The sequence below is a fragment of the Bombyx mori genome, chromosome 24 (assembly GCF_030269925.1).
Source record: "Bombyx mori chromosome 24, ASM3026992v2".
NCBI lineage: Eukaryota > Metazoa > Arthropoda > Insecta > Lepidoptera > Bombycidae > Bombyx > Bombyx mori.
The window spans coordinates 8,771,290-8,793,925 of record NC_085130.1 but is presented as its reverse complement, the minus strand read 5'-3'; the positions used below and the strand labels follow the sequence as shown (position 1 = coordinate 8,793,925).

The 22,636-nt window shown below is 40.0% G+C and overlaps 1 protein-coding gene across 3 annotated transcripts in view; it reads right to left on the bottom strand.

The window, feature by feature from the left end:
• Positions 1 to 1,106: 1,106 nt before the first annotated feature.
• The window catches only part of LOC101735465 (probable ATP-dependent RNA helicase DHX35), a 53,397-nt gene continuing 31,867 nt past the window's right edge, over positions 1,107 to 22,636 (bottom strand). For 2 of the 3 annotated variants that reach the window (XM_038019696.2, XM_062675741.1), the window contains 13 exons: positions 21,693 to 21,773; positions 19,189 to 19,248; positions 16,523 to 16,688; positions 11,533 to 11,630; positions 9,702 to 9,948; positions 8,626 to 8,767; positions 7,792 to 7,911; positions 6,516 to 6,682; positions 5,179 to 5,306; positions 4,504 to 4,650; positions 2,636 to 2,726; positions 1,784 to 1,934; positions 1,107 to 1,255 (listed from right to left, as the gene is read on the bottom strand). In XM_038019696.2, coding sequence (XP_037875624.1) covers positions 1,141 to 1,255; positions 1,784 to 1,934; positions 2,636 to 2,726; positions 4,504 to 4,650; positions 5,179 to 5,306; positions 6,516 to 6,682; positions 7,792 to 7,911; positions 8,626 to 8,767; positions 9,702 to 9,948; positions 11,533 to 11,630; positions 16,523 to 16,688; positions 19,189 to 19,248; positions 21,693 to 21,773 — 1,713 coding nt within the window. In that variant the 3' untranslated portion in view covers positions 1,107 to 1,140. Of the gene's footprint in view, positions 1,256 to 1,783; positions 1,935 to 2,635; positions 2,727 to 4,503; positions 4,651 to 5,178; positions 5,307 to 6,515; positions 6,683 to 7,791; positions 7,912 to 8,625; positions 8,768 to 9,701; positions 9,949 to 11,532; positions 11,631 to 16,522; positions 16,689 to 19,188; positions 19,249 to 21,692; positions 21,774 to 22,636 lie in introns of those variants that run through there. The other variant, XR_005246158.2, reaches the window with a different exon arrangement.

The window sequence follows — 22,636 nt, the reverse complement described above, 5'->3', positions numbered from 1 at the left end:
TGGATTTTTCTAATGAAATAAGTACTCAACAATTGTTCACGATTGACTTCCACGCCGAAGGAATAACATTGTGTAATAAAAATGGAACTCGCAAAATTTTAATTTGCGTAATTACCGGTGGTAGGACCTCTTGTGAGTCCGCACGGGTAGGTACCATCGCCCTGCCTATTTCTGCCGTGAAGCAGTAATGCGTTTCGGTTTGAAGGGCGGGGCGGCCGTTGTAACTATACTGAGACCTTAAAACTTATAATATATCAAGGTGGGTAGCGCATTTACGTTATAGATGTCCATGGGCTCCAGTAACCACTTAATACCAGGTGGGCTCGTCCACCCTTTTAAGCAATAAAAAAAATTGGTTTAAGCGACATTTCGCTTAACACGCGACATTTATCTATGTAATTAAAGGCCCGTTTTATTTGGTATCAGCATCAACAGTTCGATGTTTTTAATTGAACTTCAATTAAGTTTACTCCATTGAAATAGCTGATGAAGTTTTTTTTAATGATGTTTCCATCCTAATCCTCTCTCTTTGAAGGGTGGAGCAGCTGATTAACGACCCTACAGACTTAGATCTCATGTCTCAAAGCGTGCTTGAGGTTCATAGTCACAAAATCTCAAAATACCAAATAATTCAGAAATGTATACATATGAGAACCTATAAGTATTTTTTGAAGTGAAACTTCTTTAGTCGCGTTGAGTTAAATTTAACTCGCGACAGATTCGTTACGGCTAGAGAGAAAAGATACAATTTAGGAAGAGCGAGAGTGAGAAAATAGACAGACCGTCTATTTTCTCACTCTGAGTCGTTTCCCTTTACACATTCAGTTTACGGGCGTCGGCCACTAGATGGCTTGTTATTAGTTGCTCATTACTCCTGTAGATGGCAGCAACATAAAACTATCTTACATTTTATTTTTAATGAAGGATTTCAAAAAAAACATTTTTCTATGTATGATTTAACATCTTTATAAATGGTGAAAAGGTAGTTTCTTATATACACAATATTCCCTATTACAAGAGAAATTAGATTTAAGAATGAAAAATGAAAAGCAAAAGAAGTTTCGCTTCTTTCACGCGCACCATTTTTTATTTTTGTAATGATACAATTTGTTTTTGTCATAATTTTTATTGGTCGGTTTGTCAAGTCTCCTTGTAGTAGTGCGGGGCGAGCTCCAGCAGCCAGCTGCGGTCTATGGGCATCACGTCGCGCATGTAGGTGCGGTCCCGGGAGCACTGCACGCTCGCGAACGTCACCCTGGGACAGAGACGATGCACGTGTGTAGTACACATGTAGCGATACACACTGCTGTCGTGAACTAACACGGGTAAGTTCTGTTTTATTTACATATATAATACTCGAAATAATATTTGCAAGCTATACAAAAATTATAAATAGCGTAATTACTGGTGATAGAACCTTTTGTGAGTCCACGCGGGTAGATACCACCACCCTGCTTATTTCTACCGTGAAGCAGTAAAACGTTTCGGTTGGCAGGGCGGGGCAGCAATTATACTATAATAACTGAATTCTAATCATGTCTCAAAGTGGGTAGCGTTTATGTTGCAGATATCTATGGGCCCCGGTGACTAATTAATACCACTCATGTTAGCGATACAAAGCCTCCACCCGGTCCGTCTCCGCTCGAGTTCACGTGAGCTCATGGCGTTGCGTGGCGTAACGTGGCTTGGCGTGACGGGGCGTGACGGGGCGTGACGGGGCGTGAGGGGGCGTGACGGGGCGTGACGGGGCGTGACGGGGCGTGACGGGGCGTGACGCGCTCACCATTGTGGCGGCGGTGCGGCGTACAGACAGCTGTCGGGGCTCAGCGCGAGGTCGGCCCCGCGGAGCCCCCGGTAGGCGCCGGCCGGGGTGAGGCGCGCGGCCTGCGGGAAGTACCCGGACAGGACGCACTTCATCACTCTTTCGCATTTCGCTGAAAAACGAGAAGCTCCCTGTACGATCATGTTTAGAGATGAAACGGATATCCGGTAACTATTCGGTATCCGGCCTATTCGGCCATGTTTTCACTATCCGGCCGGATTTTGGATAGTAAAATTTAAGAAAATCTCATGATTATACAAAAGGATAATAATACCACAATAGGTTATGGACAACTTTTATTTTTATAATCGCACGTCAAAAGTGATTGTTTGATTAATTTGTTAATTGATAATTTTGATTGATAATTTTTAATTGCCGAATATTCGGTATCCGGTATCCGGCTAAACCACTATCCGATTCATCTCTGATCATGTTTCTAATTTAAACTACAAAATTTACTGCCCATTTTTCTACCCCCCTTAACGACGCCTCCCGAACGCTAAGACATGTGCTTATTCAAACGAGGCTTGTTAAGCTTACTTAACAGTAGGCATCGACTTGGCTCTGCCCTTGGCATTGCTGTCCATGGACAACTGCTTATCTTTAGCCGGGCTGTATGTTTCTCTACATATAACTACATATACAACTAAATATTATTATACTCCACAAATAAATAAATAGCTTGAAAATGTTTGTTTTAGTATCACTATCCGGGGACCAAACTGGAGAATATTCCGTCAACTTCTACTCGAATCAATTGTAATTTTATCGTGACAGAGCCCGCGGACCACAGTACGGTCGCGGCATCCGTACCTGTGCCGAGATCGGGACCCTCGAAGACCTTATTTTCAATATTAAACTTCCCTTTGACGATCTTCTCTAAGCTGTCCCGTATATCGGCCGCCTGCAACACACGATATGAAAGTTGAATCCACAATGTTCGCTGACAAAATCTCAGTAAATGACCACCATTTTACTGAGATTATATTTCATCCCATATCATCTCATCTCATTCTATATGAATTGCTGTGAATGTGCTTCTATATGAATAAAAATGCATTGCTGTTCGTTAGTCTCGCTAAAACTCGAAAACGGCTGGACCGATTTGGCTAATTTTGGTCTTGAATGATTTGTGGAAGTCCAGAGAAGGTTTAAAAGGTAGATAAATATGAAAATACTCGGAACTAAATAAAAATAACAATTTTCTTTTCCCTTTGATGTGTCCCCCGTCGGACGGATTCCTTTTGTTTGTTTTAAGTTTATTTTATACAAAAGCTTAGCTATTTTATTTATCGATTGAGGCACTACGAAGTCTGCCGGGTCAGCTATACTAATATATAAATCTACAGTCGTTTTTACGGATGTTCCGTTATAACTACTAAACCATGCATCCGATTGACTTGAAACTTGGTATCCATGTAGAAAATACATGTACTTAATGGATAGACTAATATTTATATGAGTGTTGTACTCCCTATTAATAATGACAATAAATAATAATGTTAATTTTAAATGCCCAGCGAAACAAGTGTGAGAGAGAGAGAGAGAGAGAGAGAGTATTCTTTATTGTACACCAAAAAACAAATAAACAGTGCGATACATTAAATACAAAAAAGTACAATAGGCGGTCTTATCGCTAAGAGCAATCTCTTCCAGACAACCATCAGGTGGACAAGAGTACGACTAGTTTCATATAATTTCATCTCAATTGATTAATTTCGATTATCTTTTTTTTATTAATAATAAACATCTTAAAAATCTTATTACTCGACGCTGGCTAATGCACAAACCGTGCCGGAGTCACAAAAATATGGAAGAAAAATGTATTTATGTAGGAACGGAACAGAGCGATATGGATGAATGACAGATATAGAGCACGACTGAGCGAGAGAGATAGGAGATATCGTGTTAGGAAGTGAGAAGGACGGCGAATGAATGCGGAACACCTAGTTTAATTTTTTAAGCGAGAAGAGGATAGTTTCCGGCCGCGACGACGCTCAGACGCAGTGCAACTCGGAAGACGAAAGACGTTTGTATTGGAATTACTTATAATAAGACGAAATAAAGCATCAAGTTTTTGTGAAGTGAGAGAGAGAGAATACACTTTATTGCACACCAAAACACAATTTACATTCTAAAAACAGTAAAAAAGCAGATACATTTATACAATAGGCGGTCTTATTGCTAACAGCGATCTCTTCCAGACAACCGTTACATTTACAGAAATTCTAGAAAATATATAGCAGGTATATATAGCAGGTATGTTGCGGTGTACTAAAGACAATACATTATTATAGAAAATAGAAACAAAATAGAAGTGATCGAGCGTTTCACTGGCCCACTCTGTTTTTTGTTGTCCTACCTAAGCTGAGAGCCTTGAGAGGCTATATCAGCGTCACCTTAACTAGTAGGTGAGCTCACGGGGCTCAAACCTGACGACGTTGCTAACACGAACCCTAGCAAGAGCCGTGCTTCGCAGAATCTACCACCGGATCGGAAACTCGACCCGCTGAGAAGATCCGGCGAGAAACTCAGTGAGCTGTGTCTGTGTGTTAATTTACTCGTCGAGATGACCGAATTCCCCCCACTCTGAATTCAACATCCCACATTTATATGACCCCCGCCCCCAACCCTCCTCCCCCGCCCCCCATGCTCCCCATCCCCCCGCAGTGCACTAGTACCTTCTCCAGAACCCTGTGATTGAGGCGGTACCTCTGACACCACTGTTTGCACGCCCGCTCTGATTTCCTCTTGTCCTCACACGAGCTCCTCACTCTCAGATACGAGTCGAATATGTTCAGGTACATGATGATATCGCCCTCCGCCACCTATAATAATATATAATAATAAATATTTACTAACAATCACGCCACGTTAACTGGTCCCGTGATAAGTTCGTAAAGAACTTGTGTTACACGTACCAGATAACGGAAATAAATGTAAGATTTTTATTATACGTACGTATATTTAATATACATCCATAACGATGGAAAATACATTTTATATTTATCATACAAATATCTTCCCATGGCGGGATTCGAATAAGCGACCCCCTTGTGTAGTGACCATGTCGCTTACCACTGTACCAGACGGCCGTTAAAACTGGAAGCGTTAGTGGCATTAGCAGCGCGACGTACCGGGCCGCCTGCCCTCCTCCCTAAAATTTTGCGGGTTTGATTTTTATTACACGACGTTATTCCTTCACCGTGGAAATCAATCATGAACATTTGTTAAGTACGTATTTCATTAGGAAAATTGGTACCCGGCTGTGGGATTCGAACACCTGTGCATCGCTTCAACACCGGACGTCTTATCCTTTAGGCCACGACGCTAATCATATTAAGACACATCAATACCTCAAAATGGTTCCTCCGGGACACTTTAGAAGCGACGGCCTCGCGTCCGTGGGCTGGTTTGATGAAGACGCTGTCCACTTGCAGCATGGCGGCTATGCTCAGAGCCTCGTCTACGCAGCCCAGCTCACCTGGAAACGACCTCGCTCTGAGTACCACTGTCTCCCGCATCCCAGGTGAATCGGTAGGCAGCGGCTTGGCTCGGTAGGCAGCGGCTTGGCTCTGCCCCTGGCATTGCTGAAGTCCATGGGCGACGGTAACCACTCACCATCAGGTGGGCCGTATGCCCGTCTGCCTACAAAGGCAATAAAAAAAAAAAAAAAAAAAGTATGTATATGTGGCGGGTAGCCATCATACAACGCGAAATAATTGACAGATGCCTGAATCTCGCTTACGACATTTTCAAGATAAACTCGCATATATACAAGTTCCGAACAACAACATTAGGACCATCGGTCTACCGAGCAATATCACCCGTTCGGTGGAAGATCTTCCCTTTGTCGTTTAAGCCTTCCAAATATACTTATAATATTATATTATATAGCATAGCATAGCATAGTATTAGCATGGCAATTAGTATATAACATAATTAATAGGCGTAATCTCGTATGTCCCCCTAATAAGGCGGACCACCCAGAAACATGTTCTTGTCTTGGCATGTCCTTCTTCAAACGAGGCTTGTGGAGAGTATTAATCGGTAGGCAGCGTCTTGACTCTGCCCCTGGCATTGCTGAAGTCCATGGGCGACGGTAACCGCTCACCATCAGGTGGGCCGTACGCTCGTCTGCCTACAAGGGCAATAAAAAAAAACGGTTGTCTGTAAAGTCGGTGTACTGACGATAGTTGAACGTGACGTCATAAGAAAATATTGATGGAATGGTTTCATTTTTCAATTATCGCAATTATCTATGTTGCTATAAACAATTGACACCACATTCACTTTTCACTGAACTTCATACTTGACGAAAACATGTAAATGTATTATTGTATAGCAGCTGTCCACGTGGATGCATCGCTCACTCAAGTAGGAGAGAGACAGATGTCGAACGCTGCCGAACGCGGAGGCCGATTGTGCCTCTTTGTCGCTCGTTACGCGCTCTCGCTTGCACTTCAAGCTTTAAATGGAACGCCTCAGAGCGAGGTAACGCCGCTTGGGTCATGTTTTTTCGTGCGTGCAGCCGGCTCCATCGAATTATAAGACGTTGTCACGTCAAAAAACGTAGGCTTCCTCATAATTGTAAACTAGGATTAAGATGATAATTAAACATGGAATACGCGCAAGAAGACGTTTTTCTTTAACACCTCCCAGAGTACAACATTACACCAGGGACCGCACTCACCGCTGCTGCAGAGCATCTTCGCAGCCATGGGTGGTACCGGAAGCTCGGCCATGCGGAACCCCACGTCCGACGTCAAGTCGCCGCTGTGGTCGATGGCGCCCAGCGCGTACAGAGTCTCCAGGCCCGACAGCAGACTCTTGGCGGGCGGCGGAGTGGGGAACGAGAACCTGAGAGAGCCAGTCAGTTAATACAGCCGAATAGAACTTAAAATTAATATTTTTATTCGATACTATCCGGTGTCCCACGACATCACAATTTTTTTTTAGTTACACTACCTGAACAACAGATGGCATCACACGTCCTTATGAAGCGGAAGTTGGTAAATTGATTTATGGATCGAATTGATATTTTCCCTTGACCGTTACCGGTCGATGAGACAGGCGTCACCACACGGGGCCTCGTGCAGACGCAACATATTATTGCATTTAAAAACCACTATTTGGATTTTGTGTATCATTTTAATTTAGTTACACTACCTGAACAACAGATGGCATCACACGTCCTTATGAAGCGGAAGTTGGTAAATTGATTTATAGATCGAATTGATATTTTCCCTTTACCGTTACCAGTCGATGAGACAGGCGTCACCACACGGGGCCTCGTGCAGACGCAACATATTATTGCATTTAGAAACCCCTATTTCGATTTTGTGTATTTTTTTAAAGAAGTTCCATATGAGACGATGCGGTGGGGTACCATAACCGGGAAAAAACGTCCGTAACGTAAGATTTTTATTAGTAATGCACACAGTGTACGACTTAACTTTGTAATAAAGTACAAAAAATAACATTTTTACTATATATTTTTTATAAATCATTGTGAATAAAATAAAGTTGATAACTTTGTAAAGTAGTTTTTTTTGTTTTTATAAATAAAAAAATCATAATAAAAATTTATCCGAATAGTTATTCTCTTTATAACTCGAATAGAACTTAAAACTAATATTTTTATAATAAGGATGTTCGTTCGATGTTCGTTGTGTACCATGACACCACACATCTTTTTTTTTCTTAGTTACAGTACCTGAATAACAGATGGCATCACATGTTCTTATGAAGCGGAATTTAGTAAATTGATTCATGGATCGAATTGTATTTTCTCTTGACGTTACCAGTCGATGAGAAAGGCGTCACCACGCGGGATGTAGGGAAACGTAAGCGCATGCGCATGCAATTATTGCATTACGCTGCACCAGTTGCCAGTTGTTTATTATTGACGTCACGATCGGTAACAGCATCTACACAAGTGACCCAAAACGGGACCTGATGAAGCTCACCTCAGCAGGTTGTGGATGCCGAGAGCCTTGAGCTGCAGCAGCACCGCCGCCAGGTCGCTGCGACACATCTCGGGCGGGACGCTCTCCGGCAGCTTCTCGTATTCATCTTCAGTGTACAAACTGGAATTATTGAAACAGAAGTGAAGAATGAAAAGTATGAAATGGTCGTGGGACCACACCTTCGCCACGTACGCAGCGAGCTTGATGCGAGCTTTTTAACGTTCTCGATAGCGTAAGCGATTAACTCGTATTTGTATGCTGTTGGAACAGCGCCCCTAGCGGCAAACGTACGCAAACGTATAGCTCCATAAACACAGCCCACTGAGTTTCTCGCCGGATCTTCTCAGTGGGTCGCGTTTCCGATCCGGTGGTAGATTCTGCGAAGCACGGCTCTTGCTAGGACTAGTGTTAGCAACGACCCCAGGTTGGAGCCCTGTGAGCTCACTTAGACATTAGGGTGAAGTTGCAGCATTTTAAAAGAATTTAAAACTTTAATTCCGGACAGTAAGGTAGGATGGTGTTATGATCCCGCACGGGTCGGTACCTCTTCGAAGCAATCGTTGTACTGAGTTTGAGAGGCTGGACAGCTATTTTTTTTGTTGCTTAGATTTGTAGACAAGCTCACGACCCGCCTGGTGTTAAGTGGTTACTGGGGCCCATAGACATCTACAAGGTAAATGCACCACCCACAGATATAAGTTCTAAGATCTCAAGTATACAACGGCTGCCACACCCTTCAAATTAGAACGCATTACTGCTTCACGGCAGAAATAAACAGGGCGGTGGTACCTACCCGCGCGGACTCACAAGAGGTGTACAGTATTGCCGCCTCACCGGTAGCAGTGTCCGGATGCGGTGCGGCCGCTGCGTCCGGCGCGCTGTGTGGCGTTGTCCCGGGACACCGCGGTCGCGTGCTGTGCCTGCACGCCCAAGGCCGGGTCAAAGTACGCCAGCTTGTGGAAGCCGCAGTCGATTACTGAATGAAAAAAAAAAGTGGATGTGTGTGCAAGTCACACACGCTAGAAGTGAAACTTAAAAATAAGATATAGATATAGATATACTGACTATCCCACTACACAGGAGCATACATATGGATAATGTTTAGTAGACGATAGTGGGGATGCTACGAATGTGTTCTATCTCATTCTCTCGCCGGCTGAATCCTATACATTTATGTGTTTGTGTCTCTATGGACTTATTTTTTCGTTTCATCGAGTTTGAAATCACAACGATTCTAAAGAAGAAGAAGAAAAACAAATTAAGGTTAAATATATACTTCAACTAGCAGACCCGGCCACACGTTGCTGTGACTAAAGTTTTTGTTTCTAAATAACACGTGGCCGGCTATGCTAATAACAAAAATTAACAAAGTTAGAATAATTGGATTTCACTGTATTGAGTTACGAAATAAATTTCACTTATACTTTAGCCTCAGCAGCACGTGGTGTTTGTGCCATGAAATTGTAGCTTATGTGAAACGTTGGTATTTTTAACATAGCGCCATCTATGAGTTACTAATGTCAGACAGTATTACAATTGTCTGTAAAACTGATTTAAGGCGCCATCTGTTTTAAACTTATGAAACTTACAATTAATAACAATAATCCATATCACTAAATAGTATAAAACAAAGTCGCTTTCTCTGTCCCTATATCTGTCTGTCCCTATGTATGCTTAAATCTTTAAAACCACGCAACAGATTTTGATGCGGTTTTTTTAATAGATAGAGTGATCGAAGAAGAAGGTTTATATCTATAATAACATCCATTAAATAGTGGAGAAATCAATAATAAATTACAGTTTCCGAAGCGAAGCGAGGGCGGGTCGCTAGTATAGTAAGAAATAATTTCATAGAGTTTGAAATCACAACGATTCTAAAGAAGAAAAATTAATAAGGTAGTGAGGCTGACCGTAAGTGATGCCGGGTATGGTGAGGCTGGTCTCGGCGAGGTTGGTGGCGAGCACGACGCGACGCGCGGCGGCCGGCGCGGGCAGGCAGGCGCGCAGCTGGCGCCGGGCGGGCAGCGCGCCGTACAGCGGCACCGCCACCAACTCCGCCGCCCTGATGCCGCTGGGGAAGTGGCTGCGGGACTTGTTGCGCTCCTGCGTCTGCTCCGAGTACTGCTCGAGGCTCTCTAGGGCCGCGTGGATCTCTTCCTGTGGAGCGCATAGTGTTTTAGTTTCCTCACGTTGTTCAACAAACAAACACAAGCTTGTTGTGCCGATGAGTAGGTTACACGAGATACGAAATTCATTCGGGCGTTTGTCTGTGCGCCTGTACAACAAAATCCCACAAGATGTTCAGAGCCTACATATACATAGGTTTAAGAAAACTATTAAAGAACATCTGTGCAAAGTCAATGATTACCTAGAAGATTGAACAAAGTGGGAATGAGTTGCTCGCTCTGGGCGTTTCAATATTGCAATAATTGTTACGTTGCAATATTGCAATAATTGTTATAATTTGTAAAAATGAATATTAAAAAAAAAGACATGCCCGCTGAGTTTCTTGCCAGTTCTTCTCAGCACGGAGGTTAGTTTTTGTGAATTGGCGGTAGTTCTTTTTGACGTTCAACAAGTAGGTATGTACTATCATTTATGTTGAATTTTTTTTTTTATTTGATTTGATTTGATTTGATTCCGTGCTAAATGAACAGACTAGTAGCGTGCAACATTGGTCGCACTCGGGCGTCATCGGGCGCGATCGGAATTCCCGAACGCGCAGGTGTCCCGTGACGTCATGCAACAAGATTCGCGCGCGCCGACTTAAGTTGAATGTAAAAACGTAATTTTAGTTTTAATTTGTGTCTTGTAGCGCCTAGTGTTGTTTACTTTACTTTTGATTTATATTTTAATATTGTACACATTATAGATATTGTTGAAATGGTGTGTCTGTCTTTTGTATATTCGAAGTGAAAATATCCCGCGAATACAATCCACAAATAACAAACCACAGACTAATAATTATGACAACGCGACAACGTAAATATTGAACTGCTCATGAATATATAACAAATAAACTGATCAAAATTAGCAAACAAAAATGTGATATAATGTTTAAAAATTGAGTCAAAAATACAGAACAACTTGTCATAGTCAAGAAACGTACAGCCTTCTCACACTCAATTTAAACAAACAAATGAAAAGCGCCATATATCAACTACATTTATCTCTTTTATTAAAACCATACCGCATTTACATGAGTACAAAAAGTGCCATCTTTTAATTAATTTTGATCCCTTCTCTTGATATCATTTTTATTTAACATATTTTTCAAATTTTAAAACAGCGCCATCTATTAACCCCGTTGTCAAGCATTTTGCTTTTTTTAAACAAATTTTCAACAAGAGAACACTGCCATCTATTGATAATTTTTATCCTATTTACTTTTTAAAATTCATTAAAATGAAAACAGCGCCTTCTATTAACTAAAGCATTTTACTTATTTAAACATTTTCAACATGAGAACACTGCCATCTATTGATAATTTTTATCATATTTACTTTTTAAAATTCATTAAAATGAAAACAGAGCCATCTATTAACTATAGCATTTTACTTATTTAAACAAATTTTCAACATGAGAACACTGCCATCTATTGATAATTTTTATACTATTTGCCATTTTTAAATTCATTAAAATGAAAACAGCGCCATCTATTAACTAGTTTTATCACATTCTTTCTGTTTGCTCTTGTGAATTTTAAATCAAAAATTAGCATAAAAATAAGTAGGTACCTACTTGCGAAGTTAGAAAAGCCAAAATATCACCTAACGGTTGATTTTCGTGTATTTTAATGACTGTATCGACGGTCGCTTTCACATAGTCCGGAACTGGTTCTGAAAGTTTAAATACGACATTAAAATGTTTATTGCACTACAAAAGTTTTTAGGCAGCGGCTTGGCACTGCCCCGGGCATTACTGAAGTCCATGGGCGACGGTAACCACTCACCATCAGGTGGGCCGTATGCTCGTCTGCCTACAAGGGCAATAAAAAAAAAGAACTAAATCTGTTAGGGAGGCTTAAAGATGAACCGCTCAACGCAACGCGTGACGTCAAAATGCTCAATGAGATCGCAAAAACAGTTTTAAAAGTAAATAGAAAAATTATTTAGCGGAAGTTAATCGAATTCATAAATGTATAAAATTCCACGGGGAAAGATATTAATACAATAATTTGACTCCTTAAGTCCTGTACTCCTGGTACATTGTTCTACAATATTCTCCGACTATAAGTAATTTAAATAATCCGAGACTGTTTGTATGCATCCATTAAGGCACAATAAAAAGATAATTATTCTAACAACTTCCTTTGGATCATACGATCCTGGTACTTTTTCGGCAAAACATTTCGCAGAATAAGAATTTTTAGGGTATGAAAGAAATATAATAACTAAACACCCGACAAACTTTGTTTTGCTATATACATTATTTATAGAATTATATTTTTTTGGGTGGATTATTACCCTTAACATTCAGGGGTATAAAAAATAGATGTTGACCGATTCTCAGACCTACCCGACGTGCACACAAAAATTCATGACAATCGGTTGAGCCATTCCGGAGGAGTTTGGCAAAAAACACCGCGACACGAAAATTTTATATATTAGATCAATAAATTAGTATGTGTTTCTGACACCATGCTGACAAGAGGCACAGATAACAAAGCCATTAAAATAACATGGTTATTAACGGTTGAAGAAACAATGTACATTGAATTTTCTAAGATTCATTATAATGTTGAAGTATACAAAGAATACATCCCTTCAACTATGAGCTCCTGGTACTTTTAGGTCAAATTCTTTTTTTTATTGCTTAAGTTTGTGAAAGAGTTTACGGCCCAACTGGTGTTAAGTGGTCGCCGAAGTCCATAGACATCAACAACATAAATGCCACCCATTTTGAGAAATGATTGGAACTCAGTTACAACGGCTGCTCCACCCATCCAACCGAAACGCATTACTGCTTCACGGCAGAAATCACGGAATAGATAAATAAGGTTGGAAAGGCCTTTGAGCTAATTTTATATTAGAACCAGTGTCGCCGCTTCATCCCCACTATTTTAATTTCTACACATACATATACTGTGATAACAAGTATTTCGCACACAACAAAAACACCCACACATAAATCTCAGGACAGACATTCGTTCGCAAACTAGCACAAAACACCCGTAGGCATACACACTCACACACGCAAAAAGGCAATAAAAATGTTCATACACGCTAGTGCTTGATAAAACCGATATTCTTTATCGATAAATTATCTGATGAATGAATGGGGAATGAATGGGGAAAAAAAACTATTTTACTTTTATTAATTACAAATAGTTACTGTCCCTGGAATAAAACGTATTTGTTAAGCAGTTGGCGCTTGCTATTAATTGCGAATGAATTTTTCAAAACTAAGTGTATTCTGATTTTTGTATGGTAAAATCATTTTCAGTAAAATGTTTAGAGCAAATAGTACTCGTTTTTGTCTCCAGTTTCCTCTACCTGTTACGTCAATCCATTGTTTCCTGGCGTTAGGTTCTTTAGGAAACCTAAAATTTTTAATATATTGCATAAGTCAAATAGCATTTTACTTAGATTTTAATACGTCTTAGACAATATAGTAAATACCCGTTAATGAGAGGTCTACATGTCCCTTTACATTACCTTCACATTAATTCAATGATAATAATTCAATAATAATAATACATATTTATTTTACTCAAAATACGTCTCACTAAGAATATACTAGGTATTATTAATTAAATATAAAATAATGCAAAAATGATCCATGTCAAATGTAAATATAGCTGAGAATTCTGTCGATGATTTTATTTCACCACATGGTCACCTCACTATCGACAAACTAGCGCCGTGCACCATTGCCAATCAGGGCAAAGGCCGAAATTTCAAAGATTAAAGTGTAGAGAACGCAATGCATGTAGTACATTGGAAGCTGACTTGGTCATTGCGTTCATTGGGCGAGTACACATCGCGCAATGTATGCTATTTATAACTTGCTGCAATAATATTGTTAATTTTTGAAATTTCATAATGCTCAGTATATTTTTATGTTTTAGACAAATAATATTGTACATAAATGGTAATTTCGACTTACCGATCGAAAGATATACCTCCTCGCTCTATACTTGAGGTCTGACTTTTTGTTTTACTAGTTATAATTGCACAACACGGCACTATAAAGCGGAGATCTGTTCGCCCAAGTAGTCCGAAGCGCACTAAACGCGGTGAATGAAAGAATCGGTCGAGTTATGATTGTAGAATCATAACTGTGGCACGCTTGCCCCGCCTACATTACCATTCCAACCTTATTTATCTATTCCGTGGCAGAAATAGACAGGGTGGTGGTACCTACCCGTGCGGACCCACAAAAGGACCTACCACCAATTAATTACGCAAATAATGTAGGCTTAGTTTTTATTACAAGTTTTTTTTTACTGACCTTGTAGGCAGACGAGCATACGGCCCACCTGATGGTGAGTGGTTACCGTCGCCCATGGACTTGAGCAATGCCAGGGGCAGAGCCAAACCGCTGCCTACCGAAAGTTATTGTAATTCCTTCAACACGAAAGTCAATCGTGAACATTTGTCAAGTATTCTCTCTCTCTTTCTCTTTCTAACTATTCATCCCACCTGGTGATGGAGTCAATTCTCCTTATTTCTCTCCTCAGCTTCGCTCTGTCTGCGACATCCTTGTCAATAACATTACATTCCCTCCTATCCATGAGCACTACATCTTCCCACCTTCCTCTAGGTTTCCGACAGTGGAGGTCGAGCCAAACATTTGTTAAGCACGTATTTCATAAAAAAAATAGTACCTGCTTGTGAGATTCGAACCTCGACACATTCGCATCGCTTGATACGAACGCACCGGGCGTCTTATCCTTTAGGCCACGACGACCTCGAAACTTACCTTGTACCTTTACTTAAGACCTCACTCGAAACATGTGATCCTGGTACTTTTCTTGTAAGAACCAATAGACCGGTTTTTTTTTTTTTTTTTTTTTATGATTGAAGCATTACTGGTGGCCCGGAGGCCTTTCCAGTTTCACCAGGACAGGTGGGCGAGCAAAGGCTCAGCCAGGAGGGGTGGGATTTGCTAACAGCTACCCGAGCGCCTCCGAAGGAGACCTAACAACTCAAGAGTAGCTGCTTCGCGAATGAATCTACTACCGGATCGGAATCGCGACCCGCTGAGAAGATCCGGCGAGAAACTCAGCGAGCTGATTCATGGGTTAGGTTGCACGGCGAACTCTTTGTAGAGTTCGACGAGTACGGTTACCGAGGTCCCTAAGCCTGCTCCTAGAGCTGAAGGCGTCTAGTGCAAAGGTTATTGGATCTGATGGATCCGTAAGGACGTGTCTAGGGCGTCGACGGTGACTGGCTCCTGCATGATCAGGATTCGGGGAGTAGTCAGCGGCGGCTACGATAAGGCGATTATCATGACGCATAGCCTTATCGAAGTACCGTTCCGACGCTGACTTCATGTATTTCTGTATAGATTCGAGGCCCAGGTCGTCGTGTAGGTCAACGTTCCTCACGAACCACGGAGCTCCGACGGCTAACCTGCAAAAGCGGGATTGTAGAGATTGAAGGGTGTCTATGTGTGTGCGGGCCGCGTGAGCGAACACCACACTCGCGTAAGTCATGACGGGCCTTATGCAAGTTTTGTAAAGTGTCACCTTGTTCCGAAGGGACATTTTACTCCGCTTACAGATCATGGGGTAGAGTCTACCGAGAATAAACGCGGCACGGTCACGGACTGATTTTATATGCGGGCGGAATGTCATCGATGCATCCAGGGTAACGCCCAGGTACTTGACCTTCCTGGCCCAGGGTATGGATTGACTAAAGAGAGTAATCGGGGGTGTGAGATTCCTCCTCCTAATACGGGAGGAAATCCGTGTGGAGCTTCCCCTCTGAAATAGAAAATAGACCGGTATGCCGTTCATCATCATCATCAGCCCACAGCCGTCCAGTGCTGAACATAGGCCTCTCCCGATCCACACCACTGAGTCAAGTCTTCAGCTCTTCTCATTCACCTCCTAACGGCCACCGTTCGAAGGTCATCACACCACCTAGCCAAGGGGCATCCTACGTTACCTTCTCCACTCAAGAACCCATCTGATCCAGCGATCGTCAGTTCTACGGCATAGATGTCCAACCCACTGCCGCTCATAACTGGGCACAACGGCCCGCGGCGGTTTTAACGGCTGTCTGTGCAGTGGTAAGTGACATGGTCACTACACAAGGGGGTCGCGGGTTCAAATCCCGCCAAGGGAAGATATTTGTATGATAAATATAAAATGTCTTTTCCAGGGTTATAGATGTATATTAAATATATGTACGTGTATAATAAAAAATCTTACATTTATTTCCGTTATCTGGTACCTGTAACACAAGTTCTTTACGAACTTAGCCAGGGTCCAGTTAACGTGGCGTGATCGTTAATAAATATTTATTAATTTACTAGCTGACCCGGCAGACTTCGTAGTGCCTCGATCGATAAATAAAAGACCTAAGCTTTTGTATAAAATTTACTTAAAACAAACAAAAGGAATCCGTCCGATGGGGGATTTTTATTTAATTCCGAGCCATTTTAAAATATATCTACGTTTTAAGCCTTCTCAGGACTTGGTCCAGCTGTTCTCGAGTTTTACCGTGACTAACGAACAGCAATTCATTTTTGTATATATAGATTTACAACTTCAGGCACTCACCTTGAGTGTAATATATCTCAATAGGATGAGTCGGCCCCTGCACGGACATGACGACCGTAGTGGCAGGTTTGTTTCTGTCTTTCTTGTCATTTGTGTTGAAGAAGTCCTTCAAGAACTCTGCGTTCATGGTGGCCGATGATATCACCAGTTTGAGATTCTTTCTTTTCTATACGTGTTATATGAAAATGTTTTTGATTAAACCGGCCAAAGCAAGTTCACGGCTTTATGAGAGGTCCGAGAGAAAAAAATAATAGTTTAAAAAAAAACTAACAAAATACTAATATAAATATTTTAATAAATTTCATAAATCATTTTTACTTACACTATTTTTAATTCAAATTTATTTAAATTTATTTTCTGTTGTTTTAGTTGGATTATCTATAAAAGCGTATTTTGTTAGTTTTTTAAACTATTATTTATTTTTCATTTTTTAGTTGAATTCCAATTATTTAAATTTTTTTTTCTATTTTTTTTTTTAATATTGAATTGTCATCGGTCCTTAATAAGTATACCAAATTTCGAGTTAATCCGAAGTTTTGAAGGGGGTCAAAATCATGTTCAAAGATTCCGTTACAAAAATACATACGTCTGAAGCTAATAAAAGCGTATTAAAATGATAATGAATAAACGGTTTGAGACACGAAGCCAGGACAACAATGACATCAGTGAAGATGGATTTGTAGATGCTGGCCAAAAATATCTAGTTAATTAGATTAACAATGACATATATAATACACTAGTTTGAGAACATTACCATCTGTCATTGTCCTAGTTCGCGGTTTTTGTTCAATTACTTAGCTTAGATCAGCGGTCGGGGAACCGGGGTAAATTACCCCAAATTGGGTAAAATGAAATTTTGGGGGGTAAAAATTAAACTTTTGTGAGTAAAAAGTATATATTGAAGTGAAACTTCTTTAGAATCGTTGTGATTTCAAATTATCATGGGGGCTACAATATGAAAGATGCAAAAAATAAGCGATTTCGTTTTTTTTTTCTTCGCCATGAGGTAATATCAACTCACACAAAAATATTTTGGGGTAATAATTAAAAAAGTTCCTCGACCGCTGGCTTAGATGGATGCAATAAGTGCGCCCTTGAAGTCCATGGACATCATAACGAAACAACATTATTTAAACGTTATATTAAATAAAAACTGTATATTCATTAATCTTTCTTGCTACATTTCAGTTTATTATTAGTGAAATCTGTTTAGTGTTTCAACAGTGTTATGAAACGACATAATTAAATCGAAGTCTGACTTGCTGACATTGTCAATGTCTATTAGCGAATTTTAACACATACTATCATACCAGTACTATTATTTGAATAAGAAAGGCTTTTTTATATCAATTTTTCTATTTCAATGACGACTTAATCTGCCGTGGTCTGATGCTCTGAAAAGGTCTCTGGCGCCGGAATTGGAGGCAGATCGTGACGAAAATATTAAATATTAATATTGTGTTACGCCGGTAAGAGTAACGCCATCTATCGCCGAATAGTCGAACGAATATCGAAGGATCTAGTAGCATCTAGAACGCTCGAGAAGTACAACGCCATCTGTTGTCACATAGCGGAAACACACAATACTCGACTTTTGTGGAATATTCTCGACGATTTTAGAGATTTCGTCTCGTCTATAAAAGCGTTGTAGAGATGGCACGCAGTCAGTTAGTAATCGGAACTACTCGAAGCGAAACAGCGAACGGATCACCTGAAGCGAAGCGGAACAAGCGAATTGAGAATTTTAAGGGGTTTGTTGAGTGTTTTGAGTGTTCTAAGTGATAAATACAGTGTTATGTTGTAATTCGGTAGAATTTTATTTATCCCTAAGCCCAGCGCGTAACAATAGTAAAGAAAAAAAATGTAATAAGAAAATGTCAGAGTCAGAATTAAAGACTTAGAAGTAGAGACATTGATGAATGATTACCGACGAAATCGAGCGAGTTTGAAGTTTGGCTTCAGACGTATTGAGCACCACTCACTTTCAAAGCTCTTCAGACCTGTTTATTCTAATTCTAGTCTATATACATAATCAATACAAAATAAAATATATCGTCTTTTCGCATTAAAAGTGTACAATTTCCAAAAATATTCGAAACTGAGATAATATGCGGATTCATTTGGTATCACCAGTATTTTACTCATAAACACTGTCAAAAGAGCGTAGTTTAGTTTTAGTTTACCTATGTTTTGACTACTATTAACAAAATTAATACATAATTTTATCTTACTTTAAAAGAAAGATAATGTAACTGGTAAAAAATCAAAAATAAATGTTGCAAAGATGATTAATATTAAAAATACCACATGTTAAACCTTTAAAACACTGTAAAATTAGTAAGTTTTGACATTATACAGTTTTAATGCGAGATGACGATTTTTTTTTTATTGCCCTTGTAGGCAGACGAGCATACGGCCCACCTGATGGTGGTAGTTACCGTCGCCCATGGACCTCAGCAATGCCAGGGGCAGAGCCAAGCCACTGCCTACAAATATATTTCCGGTATTGCAGTTTGGAAACAAGTTAACCCTGACTTTCTTGGCAGTCCGCTTAAATGCCAATGTTTGAATATTTGAAAGCGCCTTTAAGCAAACAAAAGCTTGAAAACTTTTGGATTTGACTAAGAGAGAATTGAATTATGATAATTGAAAATCAAGATACTTACTTTAATTATTTTTTTTAATAATCCCATTAGCACATCGGTCATTAGTGACCTTTCGTGAACCTGAAAAAGTATCACATTATAAATACAATAATTTAATTTTGTATCGATTCGTAAATATAATTTTAAATTTTAATTAATATAGTGTCTTATTCGAATTTACGAGTTATTAGGAGCTTTATAAGCCCGTGAAGAAGATAGTTGAAAATCATTATTAGGAAGGTTTAATTAAATTATTTTTATTTATATATTTTGTACACACAGCTGTTAGAAGAAACACGACAATAAGGATACAGAGTACAAGGGCACGACTTATTTCATGTTAAAATCTCTTCCAGTAGGCCCGCAGAGGGAAAGAAGAATTAGGAACACAAACCTAATGCGTACAGTAAACATTAGATATACATGTTACAAGATACAAAACAATGTATATAATTACATATACATATATATATATCACATCTATATCACATACATATACTTACTTTACATTGTATTACTTTTTACAAATATATTTATATACTTTTATTTAATATGGTAAGGATAAATAGTATTCTTTAACAGATTTCTTGAGCTTTTTAAAAAACAAATTTCATACTAAAAATGATCACATACATACGTTACGACAAATTTTAAATTTGAAAACCTGCAATTTATCTATCTATTAGTATCCCTTAATCAATTGACCTTCGTTGTGACTCATACATATTAAGCGATCATAATTCAAAGGCGGAATAAAATGAAAGGCATATCTCGTGGAAAAGCAATTCATACATTTTATTATATACTATAATAAAAGATAACGTTTACGTAAATAACGATCGTTTTATATGTGATAAGCCTAACGATAAAAAAGTTACAACACTGCCCTTAACAATGAACATTATTTATAGATCCAACTTTGTACAACCCGGTGTACTATTAACGAATTACATGTTATCAAAATTGCGTTTACGGGGCCATCCATGACTAACGTGACCACTTCGATAAAGCGGCACGACACGAGAACCCTCTCATCGTGGCCGCCGGTAACTACATTCCCGATCCTGCGGACGGAATGGAAAGCAGTCGACGTCGCCCCAAACACGTCATTTCGGATCCCCCCGATCTACTAACGGTGCTTTTAGGTACCTCAAACACCGGTCATCGTTCTCATCGAACCCGTCGCTTGCGACGAAGGACTCGACGAGTAAATTAACCCTCAAAGACAACCCACTGAGTTTCTCGCCGGATCTTCTCAGTGGGTCGCGTTTCCGATCCGGTGGTAGATTCTGCGAAGCACGGCTCTTGCTGGGGTTCGTGTTAGCAACGTCATCAGGTTTGAGCCCCGTGAGCTCACCTACTATTTAAGGCGACGCTGATATAGCCTCTCAAGGTTATCAGCTTAAGTAGGAAAAAAAAACTAACGTGACCATACGTCCCGCTTTGGGCGGGATTGTCCCGCTTTCTACGAGGAGAACAAAAATGTCCCGCTTTCATTTAGTATCTCTTGTGCATGTATTTACTAGAAACTTAACAAATACTTATTTATCCAAAATCCTTATTGTATTACAAAGTACATACTAAAGTAACCATACTTTTGCTGTAGAAGAGTAATTTGTTGTTGCGAATTTATATATAAATATTATTTTAAAGTCAAGTTGGTGTAAGAATTAAAATGTAAATCAGGGTAAGATACTATAATAAATTATTTCAAGTCATTTTTTAAATCATATTTTTTATTTTGCACTAAATATTATATGTTACCCCGATCTATCCTATATAATATGTATTTATTTATAGACGAAATTCCGTAGGCGTCCCGCTTTGACACAAAAAAAAAAAGGTCACGTTATCCATGACCTTCCTATCAGCCCACAGACGTCCACTATTGGGCATACCTAGGCCTCGCCTCAAAGATCAGTCCTGCGCTGCTTGCCTCCAGCAGATCCCCACAAACCTCAATAGGTCGTAGATCCTTCTTGCGGTCCAGAAAATTGTATTCGAAAGGTTGGCATTACAGTAATATAACCCCCTTATAACACGGTAGATCGAGACCGAGTTATACAAAACGCGTTGTAGGGGTATTCTCGCATAACGCGCTTTTATGATCACATACAACGCGTTATATACAATTATAACACAGTATAGGTAACCAATGTTTTTTACAATTCAAAATCTAGGAACACAAATTTCTTTATAAATGAATAAAAATTTAATTTTGTAACAACACATTTGACGCAATGTGCAAAGGACCGCGAAATTAATCACGAACTATACAAATCATTATAAATTTCACAGTACAGAAATATAACGTGCTAAATCCCCGCGCTATATGTGGGAATACACGTGTTATACGAGGAACTGAAACACGCGTAATATGAAAATGCGTTATAAGAATACCGTGTTTTAAAGGGGACTACTGTACAATGAAATATAATGACAATAAAACAAATGCGAGGTACAAACCTTTAAACCGAACTAGACTACCCACATTCCTTCATAGGAGGGTCAAAATAAATTCTTACCTCATCGAGTATGATGCAAGAATACTGCATCAGCAGAGGCGAAGCGAACATCTCTCGAAGCAATACGCCTTCCGTCATGAACTGAGGACAATACCAGTCTGTGTAATTCCAAAATCGCAGCACCGTAGATACGTTTTGACGTGACAACGTCTTATAATTCGATGGAGGCGGCTGCACGCACGAAAAAACATGACTCATGCGGCGTTACCTCTGAGGCGTATTTTCTTATGACGTTGTCACGTTCAACTATCGTCAGTAAACCGACTTTACAGACAACCGATTTTTTCATTGATGGTAGGACTTCTTGTGAGTCTGCAAAGGTAGGTACCACCACCCTGCCTATTTCTGTCGTGAAGCAGTAATGCGTTTCGCTTACAAGGGCGGGGCAGCCGTTGTACTAATAAAACTGAGACCTTAGAGCTGTTGTCTCGAGACGGCTTATACGTTGTAGATGTCTATGGGCTCTGGTGTACATTTAACACCAGGTTGGCCATTAGCTGGCCCATCTATCTAAGCAATAAAAAACGCTACACGGAGAAGTACCGTCTAGAGCCTTGAAGAACAGGGAAGCCTTCGGGCATTACAATTAATAGCCTCAAATCGCGTCACCAATTCGAACGCTCAACTTTGTCATGAGTTAACTGAAGCATTTAACAAAGACTAATTCAATATAAATATTTTGCCGTCGTGGCCTAAAGGATAAGACGTCCGGTGCATTCGTGTTGAGCGAGGCACCGGTGTTCGAATCGAATCCATGGTAGGCGGGTACCAATTTTTCTGATGAAATACGTACTCAACAAATGTTCACGATTGACTACCACGGTGAAGGAATAACATCGTGTAATAAAAATCAAGACCGCAAAATTATAATTTGCGTAATTACTGGTGGTTAGGACCTCTTGTGAGACTGAGACCTTAGAACTTATATCTCAAGGTGGGTGGCG